Source organism: Somniosus microcephalus, unplaced genomic scaffold (genome assembly GCF_052327205.1).
Source record: "Somniosus microcephalus isolate GS21.2 unplaced genomic scaffold, FLI_Smic_1.0 scaffold19, whole genome shotgun sequence".
Taxonomy (NCBI): domain Eukaryota; kingdom Metazoa; phylum Chordata; class Chondrichthyes; order Squaliformes; family Somniosidae; genus Somniosus; species Somniosus microcephalus.
In genome coordinates, this window is record NW_028225206.1 from 287,212 (window position 1) to 301,947 (window position 14,736).

Below are 14,736 nucleotides of genomic sequence, written 5' to 3' on the forward strand. Positions count from 1 at the left end.
CAATCAAATGGAGTCTTTTTCACTACTCAGAATGTTCTCTCTGATACTTCACTTCAATTAGCCTTTTATTTAAATAATAAATAAACAACATCTTCTCTCTGACAGTTTCAGTATCATTTGCCGTTAAACACACTCCCCACAATCACAGAATTGAATTAATTACAGCCAGTATAATGGGGTATTTATTTCCACAGTAAATACACAGCATGTTCTCTCTGCTAGTTTCAGTATCACTAACGGTTGAACACACTGCCCATTGTCACACAGTAGAATCCACCCGGGACTGGACACTCCCCCAGCACTGGGACACAAACAATGCAACAGATAATAAAACATTGCTCTTACCGGCTTGACGTAGATGTAACATTTTGAGCCACACAATCACTGCCCATCGGTGGCGGAATGTCCGGGGTTGTGAACGTGTCACAGTGAACATGGTCATTGTTACCAGGAGTGGAAGGAACCGGTAAACCGGGATCAGTGCGGGTCTGAGAGCTGTACACTGTGGGAGAGACAGATTATGGATTAATGATGGCGGTAAAACCCGCATCAGTGTGGGTCACATATATCTGTCAATTTGGTGAAGGGGCTGGACTTTGCTGGTCTGTGAGTGGAAGAGAATTGTTTTCTACCCACACCCCCGTGCTGGGTTTTACCGCTGGGTGACAGCAGACGAGGTGCGTCTAATATCCGAGAATCGGGCGGTTCAGTTTGAGCACTGGAATGATTCCTGGTGCGAGTATTAACAAGGAAGATAATCCACACTGAACAGCATCAGGATCTCTTTTCTAGAACACTTCATTCCCTGTAATCACAACATGGTCTTAAATCAACCATCGCTCTGTGTCACCGCCGATTAAAAGGGAATTTAAAACAGCGCCAGTCCATTCCTACACAGAGGGCTGGTGACTGCGGGAATATCAGAGATGTAACTCACCAAGAGTGGAGAGATCACCGCCGGCACTTCTGAGTGTGAGGAGATCATCAGGACCACCGTCCAGCAGAAAGTGACCGCCCTGAGTGTCAGTGACTCCAGTCTCAACATCGTCATAATCGCCCGGAACCGGACCTGGGAGGAAATAGAGATTTCCACTGAAACCAAATGCCAGCACTGAGTGCTCAGAATGATATTATTATAAATCAATCTACCCGGGCCTTGCAGGGCGGGAGAGTGGACCAATGTGGTCTTCGGGTGAAGTGGGGTTATCTGGGGGAATGATTGGACCGTGTCGTGTCGAGGTAGTTTAGTCTCCGTGTTAAAGTCACAAATATCGCATTGAATCACCCACCCAAGCTGCACACACATTTCACATTTCACGGCCCATGGAGCCGTGTGAGGAAACACAATGAACTGAATGTTTCCTTCCATTATACCATTGGGGGAAATCGATATGATTTTGTTTCAAATCCAAAGTATTTCCACAATATTTTGTAACAAAAATCACTGTCTAGTACTACGGATCCTTGACACTGTCATTTTTCGGCGAGTAAGCTCTGATGTCTTTAGTTGTTGGTTTTAGGTAATAAACTGTGTGAAGTCCAACAAATGATTGTAGTAATTGGGATATTTACCCACCCTGAATAGTGGAGGAGTTCCCTTCAGGATTTTCTGATCCCGGATCAATGTCACCCAAAATGTCACTGGTGTAATATTCAATCTGATTGAGGGAGTCAATGGAACCCGAAACTGTCAAACACAAAAAATGGATGGTTATTAGAGTGATTGATTAGCACATCGGAGCAGACAACATAATACCTTCATCGTCCCATTGACAAAATCTTGGGATTTCCTAACTGACACCATTGTGGGAGATCATTCACTACAAGGGCTGCAGTGGTTCAGAGGAAGGCCCACCACTACCTTATCAGGGCAACTAGGGATGGACCATAAATGCCGGCCCTCCCAGCAGTCAGACACAATAATGTATAATCCATTAGGACAGGCAATACCTCAGGTATCAGAGCAGAGAAAATAGTGTATAACACAGTCGGTTAGTACAGAGAGAGTGAGTGGGGTTTCCTGATCATGATCCCCCTTGGACACGACAGCGGCACACCCAGCCCAGTCAACACTGCAAAGTTCTGCTCACGAACATCTGGGGACTTGTTCCAAAATTGTGCGAGCTGTCCACAGACTAGCAAGCAACAGCCTGACATAGTGATACTCACAGAAACATACATTAAAGCCATTAGGTAACCTCTCCAACACCGACCCTGGCTATGTCATGCCCCACCGGCAGGATAGACCCACCAGAGGTGGCGGTACAGTGCTATACATTCGGGAGGGATTGGTAATGGGAGTGCTGAACATTGACTCCAGAACCATGAAGTCTTATGGCTTCAGGTCGAGCCGGGCAAGGAAACCAGCTGCTGATTACCACCAACCACCCTCCCTCAGCTGCTGAATCAGTACTCCTCCATGTTGAACACCACTTGGAAGAAGCACTGAGGGCAGCAAGGTTACAGAATTTACAGAATCAACGGTTCAGATCAAAATGTACCCACCCTGAATACTGGAGGCGTTCCCTTCAGCATTTTCTGATCCCGGGTCAGTGTCACCTAAAACGTCACTGGTGTAATATTCAATCTGATTGAGGGAGTCAGTGGAACCATAAACTGTCAAACATAAATAATGGATGGTTATTGGAGAGGTTGTTCAGGATATCGGAGCAGAAAACATAAACCGGATTCTCCGGGGCCTATGATCGCATACACACAATGTACATGGTCATAAGTGTCCCACAAGCTCCGTGTTTCCACATGTGATGCACTTGAACAAAAACGCAGACCTTGCAATCTGTCAAGATTCTGTTTGACAGATCGTGCTCACCCGCAGGAAATGGACATTCGCTGGCGCAGGGCTCGGCTCTTTGCCCAACTACCGCCCAGCGAATAAACACAACACTTACACCTGGTAAAAGCAAGAGTAATGCCTTCTTGTACCAGTGTAAGCATTTAAATACATAGTAAAATACATTTATTTAAATGATTTAAACATATATAAACGTTTAAAATTAGTTTCCGATATTTTTTGCCCCTTGAAAAAAGTTTAAATTTATTTTTCAAAAATTAAATTTTCTTTTAAATGTTTAATTACATTTTATTTTAATTAATTTTGACCATGTGATGATTTATTTTTATTTCAGTTTTGTTAAAATGTACTTTTTTAGGGGATTCCTATTATGCTTAAGTGGATTCCGTATGTAAATATTTGTCCTTCAATCAACATAACAAGAACAGATTATCCGGTCATTATCACATTGCTGTTTGTGGGAGCTTGCTGTGCGCAACTTGCCTGCCGCATTTCCCACATTGCAACAGTGACTGCACTCCAAAAGTACTTCATTAACTGAAAAGTGCTTTGAGGCGTCCAGTGGTCGTGAAAGGCGCTATATAAATGCAAGTCTTTCTTTAAATTGAATCCCCATAAGAATGAGAATCCCCCTTTGTGATTTATTGGGCTGGCCCACCTTATCACAGGGGCGCTTGCAAGTGCTCCTGGGATACGTGGGCCTTTACACAGGCTTATGCCTGGAGGCCCAGGAGCGCAAGTGTCCGAAGGTCCAGGGGCACCATGTAGGTGCTGAGTTTACTTGTGGTTCAGAGGCATTCCCCCGCGGGAAGCCTCTGACAGCAATTTCCAGCCCTATAATCGCTTCATCACCCCTGTGACACTGTCCTGGAATTTGGTAACTGACACCATTTTGGGAATCCTTCACCACAAGGACTGCAGCGGTTCTGGAGGAAGGCCCACATTACCGTATCAGGGAAACTACGGATGGATCATAAGTGACGGCCTCCCAGCTGTCAGACTCAATAATATACATTACAGCCCATTAGTACAGGCAATATCTCAGGTATCAGAGCAGAGAGAATAGTCTATAACATAGTTGTTAATACAGAGCGAGTGAACGGGGTTTCCTGATCATGATCCCTCCACCCTCCCATCATCTCTTTCATTTACAGAGACTCTAAAACCGCCAGCGGTGACTGCAAAAATTGGCCCCCGCCCCACTCATGGGCCAGAAAATAGTGCAAGGAGGACAATATCCGATTCGTTCATCCATCTGTTTTTTAACCAAATGATTTATGTTAACGGTTAAATCCCTCCCTAACAATAGCCCAAGACAAAGGTTTCACCGATTCGATAAGCGTTATTGTTCTAATATCCTAAAGAACAATTTGTAAATTAAAGTTATACATAACAATACAACCTGTTAGAATAAGTCGGATAGAAACAACCAATCCCTGGTTAGGATTTCCTGCGAGGAACATGTTCCAGATACAGGAATCCAGACTCCGAGAGAAATGGAATCTGGGACAATGCGGCTGTCGCCTCATAAAAGCAGCGAGTTTTTATGGGATTGTTTAAAGGGAATAAAATGAAATGTTAGTGACAGAGAATCCAAGGTCAGCTAATACTGGAAATAATGGCCCGGATTTTCCGTGACATATGACGGCGTACACACACCATCGTAAGTTTCCCGCAAGTTCCGGGGTTACGCGTTTGATGCCCGACAACCCACAACTTGCAATCTGTCCAGATTCTGTTTTACAGATCGTTCGAATCCGCAGGAAATTGACATTCACTGGTGCAGAGTTGGACTATTTGCCCAACTACTGCCCAGCGAATGCCCACAAAGCCCTTAGGCCTGGTAAAAACAGTGGTATGGCCTTCTTTTACCAGCGTAATGGTTTAAATAATTCTTGAAATACATTTTTTAAAGTAATGTAAATATTTAAAATTAGTTTAGGTTATTTTTGCCCCATTAAAAATGTTTATATTTAATCTACAAGAAAAATTGTTTTAAATGTTTAATTAAATTGTATTTTAACTAATTTGGAACCTCTGATTATTTATTTTTATTTAAGTGGTGTGAAACTGCGCTTTCAATTTGCGGTCGCAGGCTTCCCGCGGGCGAATGCCTCCGAGCCGCAAGAATAGTGCGAACCGACCTGATGGTCACGGATATTCGGACACTTGCGCTCCTGGGCCTCTCCGCGCAAACCTGTGTAAAGGCCCACGTATCCCGGGGCGCACGCAGTTCGCAAATACCTTGCGATCACGTGGGCCGGCCCAACCAATCATAAAGGGGAATCCCCATAATCATGATAGGAATCCCATAAAAAAGACAATTACACACCAGTTAAAATCAAATCATTACACATTCAAAATGAATTAAAATGCAATTTACTAAAACATATAAAGCCAAAATTTAATTTTGCAAAATATAAATTTAAATGATTTAAAGGGGCTTAAAATAACCTAAACTAATTTTAAACGTTTATTATTTTTAAATGATTAGAAAATATTTTAATATTTACTGAAAGTCTTACGCTGTTAAAAGAAGTCCTTATCTCTGCTTTTACCAGGTGTAAATTTCACGGGCATTCGCTGGGCAGTAGTTGGGTAAATAGCCCAGTTCTCCCCAGCGAATGTTCATTTCCGGGGATGCGGTGGATCTGTCGAGCTGATACTTGACAGATCGCATGTTCTGGGTTTTCGCGCATGTGCATCGTGGAAACCCAGAGGTTGCGGGGCACTAGAGGCTGCGTACACACCGCATACTCGGTCATCGGCACCAGGAAATCTGGACCATTCTGGTTACCGAGACTCCATACTAAAATGGAATTCCCATACGCAAAATAGGAATTCCCCATTGAGATTGATTGGACTGGCACACTGCTTGCGAACCGCTTGCGCCCCTGGGATATGGGGCATTTACGCATGTAGATGCCTGCAGGCCCAGGAGCGGAACAGAGCAAAGGTCTGGAGGCAGCAGGTAGCTGCATACTTTTCTTGTAGGAAGTCACACAACACCAGGTTATAGTCCAACAGCTTTATTTGAAATCACAAGCTTCCGGAGCGCTGCTCCTTCATCCACCTGACGAAGGAGCAGCGCTCCGAAAGTTTGTGATTTCAAATAAAGCTGTTGGACTATAACCTGGTGTTGTGTGACTTCCTACATTTGTCCACCCCAGTCCAACACCGGCATCTCCACATCATGGCTACTTTCGTTGTGGTTCAGAGTCGTTCGCCCGCGGCAGGACTGCAACCGCAATTTCGAGGCCAATTTTGGGCCATATTTTCTGATCAGAGACTTCCCGCGTGCGGAGGCTGCCGATCTGGAAAAAACTCCACGGGCTTACCTGAGGGCTCCTGAGGTGAATATAGTTCTGCTCCTGGGCTTCTCCAACTCCAAGGGCGCCGGGCCCACGTATCCCAGAGGCACATGCGGTTCGCAAGTGTACCTGGGACCATGTGGGCACCAGGGAGCCAATCAAAGAAGGAAATCTCCCTTCATACACTTGACAGACAGTCCGGAAACATAGTAAAACTTTAAATACATTTTAAAATAAGCCATCACCTTTTGAAAATTAGTTGAAATTACAATAAGTTAAATATTTTTTTTTTAATTATATTTTTGGAACAAAATAATTAAAGTTTTTTACGGGGCTAAAAATAAACTGACCTTTTTTGAAAGTATTTTTACATGATAAATGAGTGAAAACATTGTTTTTTTTTACTTTTTAATACTTATCCTGGTTAAAGCAGGCCTGCTTTTACCAGGTGTAAGAATTGTTTGGGTTTTCTGTCATAGAGTCATAGAGTCATAGAGTTATACAGCACAGAAAGAGGCCCTTCGGCCCATCGTGTCTGCGCCGTCCATCAAGCCCTATCCAATCTAATCCCATTTTCCAGCATTTGGTCCATAGCCTTGTATGCAATGGCATTTCAAGTGCTCATCCAAATGCTTCTTGAATGTTGTGAGGGTTCCTGCCTCTACCAACCTTTCAGGCAGTGAGTTCCAGACTCCAACCACCCTCTGGGTGAAAATGTTCCTCCTCAAATCCCCGCTAAACCTCCAGCCCCTTACCTTGAATCTATGCCCCCTTGTTATTGACCCCCCTACTAAGGGGAAAAGTTCCCCTTTATCTACCCTATCTATGCCACTCATCATTTTGTACACCTCAATCAGGTCCCCCCTCAGCCTTCTTTGCTCCAAGGAAAACAACCCCAGCCTGTTTAGTCTTTCTTCATAGCTGAGGCGCTCCATCCCAGGTAACATCCTGGTGAATCTTCTCTGCACCCTCTCCAAAGCAATCACATCCTTCCTATAGTGAGGCGACCAGAACTGCACACAATACTCCAGCTGTGGCCTTACCAGCGTTTTGTACAGCTCCATCGTAACCTCCCTGCTCTTATATTCTATGCCTCGGCTAATGAAGGCAAGTATCCCATATGCCTTTTTAACCACCTTATCTACCTGCTCCGCTGCCTTCAGGGATTTATATACATGTACACCAAGGTCCCTCTGACCCTATGTGCTTCCTAGGGTCCTACCACTCATTGTGTGTTCCCTTGCCTTATTTTCTGTCAAAAATGCATCCCCTCGCACTTTTCAGGGTTAAATTCCATTTCCCACTTTTCCGCCCATCTGACCAACCCGTTTATATCATCCTGTATCCTGAGGCTTTCCTCCTCGCAATTTACCACCCCACCAATTTTCGTGGCATCTGCGAACTTACTGATCATACCTTTTACATTCTCATACAAATCATTTATGTAGATCACAAACATCAAGGGAGCCAGCACCGATCCCTGAGGTACCCCACTGGACACAGGCTTCCAGTCACAAAAACAACCTTCGACCATCACCCTCTGCCTCCTGCCACTCAGCCAGTTTAGGATCCAACGTGCCAAGGCACCCTGGATCCCATGGGCTCTTACCTTCTTGACCAGTCTCCTATGCGGGACTTTGTCAAAAGCCTTACTGAAGTCCATGAATACCACGTCCACAGCATTTCCCTCATTCACACACCTAGTCACCCCCTCGAAAAATTCAATCAGATTGGTCAGACATGATTTACCCTTGACAAAGCCATGCTGACTATCCCCGATTAATCCTTGCCTCTCCAAGTGGAGACTAATTTTGTCCCTCAGAATTTTTTCCAATAATTTCCCTACCACAGATGTTAGGCTCACTGGCCTGTAATTCTCTGGTTTATCCCTGCTACCCTTCTTGAATAATGGTACTACGTTAGCTGTTCTCCAGTCCTCTGGTACATACCCTGTGGCCAGAGGGGTTCTGAAAATTTGTGTCAGAGCCCCTGCAATCTCCTCCTTTGCCTCCCACAGCAGCCTGGGATACATCTCGTCCAGGCCTGAGGATTTATCCACTTTTTGGCCTGCTAAAACCGCTAGTACCTCCTCCCTCTCGATGCTAATATGTTCAAGTATATCACAGTCCCCTTGCCCGATTTCTATGCCTACATCGTCTTTCTCCATAGTGAACACAGATGCAAAAAATTCATTTAAAACCCCGCCTACATCATCTGGCTCTACACACAGATTGCCACTTTGGTCCCGAATGGGTCCTACCCTTTCCCTGGTTATCCTCTTGCCCTTAATATACTTAGAAAACATCTTAGGATTTTCCTTTATTTTGCTCGCCAGTGTTATTTCATGGCCCCTCCTCGCTCTCCTAATTTCTTTTTTAAATATGCCCCTGCACTTTTTATACTCCTCTAGGGCTTCCTCCGTCTTTAGTAACTGCCAAAAGCCCCCCTTTTTTTCCTAATGCATTTTTGTATATCCCTTGTCATCCAAGGTTCCCTTTGCTTGTTGGTCCCACCCTTGACCTTTACGGGAACATGTTGGTGTTGTACTCTCTCTATTTCCCTTCTGAAAGTCTCGCACTGCTTTGATGTGGATTTTCCTATAGGTAGCTGCTCCCAGTCCACTTTGGCCAGATCCTGCCTTATCATATTAAAATCGGCCTTCCCCCAATTTAGAACCCTTATTTCTGGGCCGTCTTTGTCTTTTTCCATGACCACCTTAAATCTCACCGAATTATGGTCACTGTCGCCAAAATGCTCTCCTACTGACACTTCCACCACTTGCCCGGCTACATTCCCTAGAATTAGGTCCAGTACCGCCCCCTCTCTTGTAGGACTTTCTACATGTTGGCTCAAAAAGCTCTCCTGGATGCACTTTAAGAATTCTGCACCCTCTAAGCCTTTCACACTCTGACTATCCCAATTAATATTGGGGAAGTTGAAAACCCCCACTATTATTACCCTATTATTTTCGCACTTCTCTGAGATTTGCCTACATATCTGTTCCTCTATCTCCCCCTGGCTGTTTGGGGGCCTATAGTACACTCCCAGCAAAGTGCTTGCCCCCTTTTTGTTTTTAAGTTCTACCCATATGGCCTCATTAGAGGAACCCGCTAATATATCATCCCTCCTTACAGCAGTAATTGACTCCTTAATTAATATTGCAACACCCCCTCCCCTTTTACACCCCACTCTGTCTCGCCTGAAGATTCTATACCCTGGAATATTGAGCTGCCAGTCCTGACCCTCCCTCAACCATGTCTCCGTGATAGCAACAATATCGTACTCCCATGTGTTCAACAACAACTTCAGTTCATGCACCTTATTTGCAAGACTCCTTGCACTAAAATAAATGCCTTCCAGCCTTGCCATATTCCCTTTTGCCTTCACATATTTGCTCTGCCTTCCCAGCTGACTTGTTTTTTCCTCCGTAAATCACCCCCTACTATAGCTCCACGCTGTATCCCATCCCCCTGCCAAGTTAGTTTAACCCCCCCCCCCCCCCACAACAGTGCTAGCAAACCTCCCCGCAAGGATATTGGTCCCCCTCTGGTTCAGGTGTAAACCGTCCGACTTGTACAAGTTCCACCTTTCCCAGAAGCAGACCCAGTGATCCAGGAAACTAAAGCCCTCCCTCCTGCACCATCCCTTTAGCCACGCATTCAACTGTTCTATCTTCCTATTCCTATACTCTGCGGGCGGAGGGTCTCCAGAAAGCGGAACTCTCTGCTCGCGGAGGCCCTTCTCCAGGGCAGGTGGAGGATCTGTCAAGACCATGCATGAAACCGGCATTTCCGATGTCCCTGCGGGTGCGTACACAGCGCGTAAACACACGTAGGGATCGGAATATCTGGCCAAACGAAAGGCGATAAGTGAAGGAATGAAGATGGTTTCAATCAATCTGTGACTGCATGTCATGTTTGAGTGAATATAAAGTAAGAAATACAATCAGCCGATGGGTTTATTATTCCTAGGCTCAGATATCTGAAGGAGTCCGTGTGGAGCCGGGTGGGAAATAGAAACAGCGTCTCTGCTCTCTATTTACAAACAACCCAAAATCCCATTCTGTGAAAAATACCGACCAGTGGGAATCTTCCCAAACCATTGCTGTTCTCACTATACACACGGACACAGAGACACTCTCACTGTGATAGGATTCCTTCACATGGGGACAGTGAGCGGACTGCTGATCGTGTCCAGTCAGTACATTGACCATTAAAAGGGGTATTTAAGGGAAGGCAACATTTGTCCAGTGAAGATTCAATATCAAACGGAAAATACAGACCTGAACCCTGGGTCTGAGCGGAATCCTGGCTAGGTGGAATATTCTCAATCTCTTCATAAATTGCTTGGTACAAACAAGCAGGTGACTTCCTGCCGCGAGTGACAGCACCTGTTGGAGGGAGGGCGGGGAGATTAACATTTTGATTCACTTCACGCGCGTTTCACGGGAATTCATCTGCGGAAAAATCCAAATAACTGATATAGTGATAGTCAAGGGACAGAATCAGTTAGCGTGAATGTGGAGGAGTTTAGTTGTGTGTGTGATTCCGTGTGTGTGTCTGTGTCTCTGTGCAGACACATGTTCACTTCCAGCAGACTGCGGCCAGTTGTATTGACCTCGGGAAGAGGGAATGAGGGGATATCAGGAGAAATGAGCTCCAGTTGATCGCTCGGTTACGGGGCCACACGGGGAGTTCAGCTGAAGAGAAGCTGGGTGAAGTTGACTGATCTCTGCGGACAGCATCAGTTTGGAAGCGCGAGTAAGGAGCTGATGGTTCTTTGGCATGTCCCGTCAGTGTGAGAGGAGCCTTGCTGTATACACAGTACAGGAGTGTGCTGGGCGGGTGAGATAGGTGTGGAATAGTTGTGTTGGGATGTAGAGTAATCACCGGAGAATGCAGAAAGTCCTATAAAACTGTCACCTCTCAACATGGTGGACAGAACCCGGTCAGAGCGTTCGAGATTGGGCATCCGGACCCAGAAACTGAAGGGGTGGAACGGACACCCAATGGATAAAGGAAGCACTACAGACCAATAAATAACTGAGCGCACAGCCCAGACAGTTCAATAAACTTTCTGTCCCATTGTTGCAGCAATTAAATTCTTCAGGAATCTCATGTACCGGCTGATGAACTGGGACAGTGAATGTGGACACTTTAAATAACTCTCCCTTTTAAATGTCACATTTTACTCATTCGAGCAGCACATTGAATGGAACAATTCGCCAAAAGCGAATTCAGATTTATTGCTAACAAGACAACATGACACTCTATGGAAAATGAAGTGAACTGGAGACTCGCCCGGGTATGAAGCGATCTGAGATCAAGTGTTAATTCAGCGGCAAGATATGAGCCTCACCTCTTCTTGTGGACTTTCTCTGTATTACCGTCATCAGTGCGATCAGCTCACAGATTAGAAGGACTCCGAGGGTTATGCAGACGGCAACAGGGATGGAGGTGGTTTTTCCTCCCTGTCCTTAATCACAAGATTACAGAAAGGTTTAACACAGACACAGTCCGCCTTGTATTTTAAAAATGTTCCAGTCAATTTGGAACTGCTCACATTATCTACAGAAATTAACACAACCAAGAAAATGTCAATAACACCAATACCACTAATACGAACGCTAACATTAATACTAATAATAGTGCTAATAATGGTAAGCACCTGCAGGTGTGGACGGAGAAGCAGTAGGAGGCAAATCGAGTCCTGTGGAATATATTGTACAAACAGTTCATCAACTTCAAATATAAGGATTTTATATTGAAAATATAAACGTTGTTCTTAATTTCCGCAATCCATGAGTAATGATCACAGAACGAGAAAACGCCCTGCGACCCTTACCGGAACAAATCACACTGGCATCTTCCTTGTGATCACAGTCATGTTGACCTGCCGGTGAGGAACGACAGTCGGACAGAAAGGATTCACTTCCGGTGCACTTCACCTCATCCAGCCAGATAAGGCCGGCCCCCTGGGCAATTGCGGCCCCTCCTGCGGCCAATAGAGCGGGGCCGCAACCCAGCTGTCTGCAGACAACATTGGAATCGGCCATATCCCAGGAGTCATCACACACCGTGCCCCAGCTGTTATTGGACAATATCTCCACTCTCCCGGAGCAGTTGGTGTTGCCTCCAACCAGGCGCAATGGTTGTCCCGAGTCTATCACAGAGAATCATTTATTGTTATTTATTTAGTACAAGCCTGGAGTACAAGTTAGATAGTTGATATAATGAAGAGGAGGAAGCACCTGGTGAATGTTCATGTTTAGGATCAGATTCTCGATCGCAGACCCTTGAGCTGTGGGGCCTCTCCGTCACTTTGACTTCTGTTGAGAAGAGAAATATGCTGACTCTATTGGACAGCAATGTTTTAAATGACACCCGCACATTGAACGGTTCCTTGTGTTACCTGAACAAGCAACACCTGCATCCTCCCTGTGATAACAGTTGTGTTCCCCCCACGGGTCTGACTGACACTGCCAGAGGAAGGACTCGTGTGATTTACATTCCATCTCATCGAGCCAAATGGTTCCGGATCCCGCTCCGAATAACCGAGTGTTATACTCAATAGATATGAGGGGGCCGCACTGTAACTGTTTACAGATCACTTCTGCATCATGTCGATCCAGTTTCTCCGAGCACACTGTTCCCCAGGTCCCATTGTAGAACACTTCCACTCTTCCCTCACAGCGATGCTTTCCTTTCACCAGCCGCATCTCTTTGTGCTCTGTCAATGAAACAAGAAATGTCCAGGTGGTTCGATTGGTAACTCTGTGTGTTCATACTGCACAACACATATTGCACCGGTTGTGTTCACTAGTGTCGATAATTATTTCAGAAATTTAATGGAAATACAGCTAGAAATCGAAAATAAAACAAACAATAAAAACAGAGCATTCTGGAAATACTCAGCAGGTCAGGCAGCATCTGCGGAGAGAGAAACCGAATTAGATTTTCAGGACGATGACCATTCGTCAGAACTTGAATAAAGTTAGAGATGTAACAGGTTTTAAGCAAGTGCAGGAGCGGGAAATTGGGGAGGGGAGAAAGAACAAAAGGGAAGGTCCGTGATAGAGTGGAAGGCAGGAGAGATTGAGAGACAAAAGAGATGATGGTGCAAGGCAAAAGGAGATGGTAATGGGGCAAAAGAAATCAATATGTGTCGAGAGGAGGTATTAATAGGAGTAACAGAATCATCAGCAATAGCTACTGCAAGAAAACATTTGGGCAGAGGTTATGATCTGATATTGCTGAACTTAATGTTGAGTCCTGAACTCTGTACATTTCCTTACCGAAAGATGAAGTGCTGTTCCTTGAGTTTACGTTGAGCTTCATTGACTGGTGTAGGAGTTTGAAGACAGCGAGGTCAGAGTGGGAGGGGGGCAAAGAATAAAAATGACAGGTAACTGGAAGCTTGGTGTCAGCTTGCAGACTGAGTGGAGGTGTTCCACAAAGCGAACACCAATCTGCGTTTGGCCTGCCCAATGTAGAGGGGACCGCATCGTGAGCAGCGAATGCTCAATACTAAATTTAAAGAAGTACAAGTAAATCGCTGTTCCACCTGGAAGGAATGTTTGGAGCCCTGGATGGTGGGAAGGGAAGTGGTAAAATGGCAGCTATTGATTCTCCTGCGCTTGCATGGGAAGGTGCTGTGGGAAGGGGACGGGGTGTTGAGGGTGATTGAGGATTGGACCAGGGTGTCGCGGAAGCAACAGTCCATTCAGAATGCTGAAGGGGGAGGGGAGATGTGTTTGGTGGTGGGAACATGCTGGAAGTGGCAGAAATGTTGGAGGTTGATCTGTTGAATGTGGAGGCTGGTGGGGTCGAAGGTAAAGACAAGGGGAACCATATCGTGGTTCTGCGAGGGAGGAATGGGGTAAGAGCAGAGGTACGGGCAATGGAAAGGACAGTTCGAGTGCCCTTTCAACCATGGTGGAGGGGAATCCTCAGTTGAGGAAAAAGGAAGACATATCGGAAACACTAGGATGGAAGGTGGCATCATCAGAACAGATGCGATGGAGATGGAGAAACTGGGAGAATGGAATAGAATCCTTACAGGAAGCTGCCTGGGAGGAAATGTAGTTAAGTTAGCTGTGGGAGTCAGTAGGCTTATAGCGGATATTGGTCGATAGCCTATCCCCAGAAATGGAGAGAGAGATGTCGAGGGCGGGAAGAGTCTCAGGTTGACCATGTCAAGGCCAGGTAGCGCTGGAAATTGTTCACAAAGTTGATGACATTTGCCAGTTCGGCACAAAAGGAGGAAATGGCATCGATACAGTCACCAACATTCCAGAATCAGATGTGAGGAATGGGGCCTGACTAGGAATGGAACAAAGAATGTTCCACATATCCCACGAAAAGACAAGCACAGCTACGGCTTCCCAGAGCAATGCCATTTATTTGGAAGAAGTGAGTGGAGTCAAATGAGATGTTGTTCAATGTGAGAACATTTTCAGCCAGGCAGGGGAGAATGGTGGTGGATGGGAACTGGTTGACCCACCATTCAATTAAGAAGCTGAGAATCTTCAGGCCGTCCTGGTGGGGGATGGATGTGTAGAGTCCATGGCGAAAAGCAGATGGGTAGTGCCAGGAAACTGGAAGCTGTTCAAGT

The 14,736-nt window shown here is 45.5% G+C and overlaps 1 protein-coding gene across 1 annotated transcript in view; it reads right to left on the minus strand.

Moving 5' to 3' along the window:
• Window positions 1-341: 341 nt before the first annotated feature.
• The window catches only part of LOC147083905 (scavenger receptor cysteine-rich domain-containing protein DMBT1-like), a 48,676-nt gene continuing 34,281 nt past the window's right edge, over window positions 342-14,736 (minus strand). Inside the window, exons 8-16 of the mRNA XM_085980054.1 lie at window positions 12,535-12,852; window positions 12,374-12,451; window positions 11,968-12,285; window positions 11,791-11,832; window positions 11,482-11,598; window positions 10,406-10,513; window positions 1,577-1,687; window positions 938-1,069; window positions 342-502 (exon numbers count right to left, since the gene is read on the minus strand). Of these exons, the coding sequence (XP_085836180.1) occupies window positions 342-502; window positions 938-1,069; window positions 1,577-1,687; window positions 10,406-10,513; window positions 11,482-11,598; window positions 11,791-11,832; window positions 11,968-12,285; window positions 12,374-12,451; window positions 12,535-12,852 (1,385 nt within the window). The remainder of the gene's footprint in view (window positions 503-937; window positions 1,070-1,576; window positions 1,688-10,405; window positions 10,514-11,481; window positions 11,599-11,790; window positions 11,833-11,967; window positions 12,286-12,373; window positions 12,452-12,534; window positions 12,853-14,736) is intronic.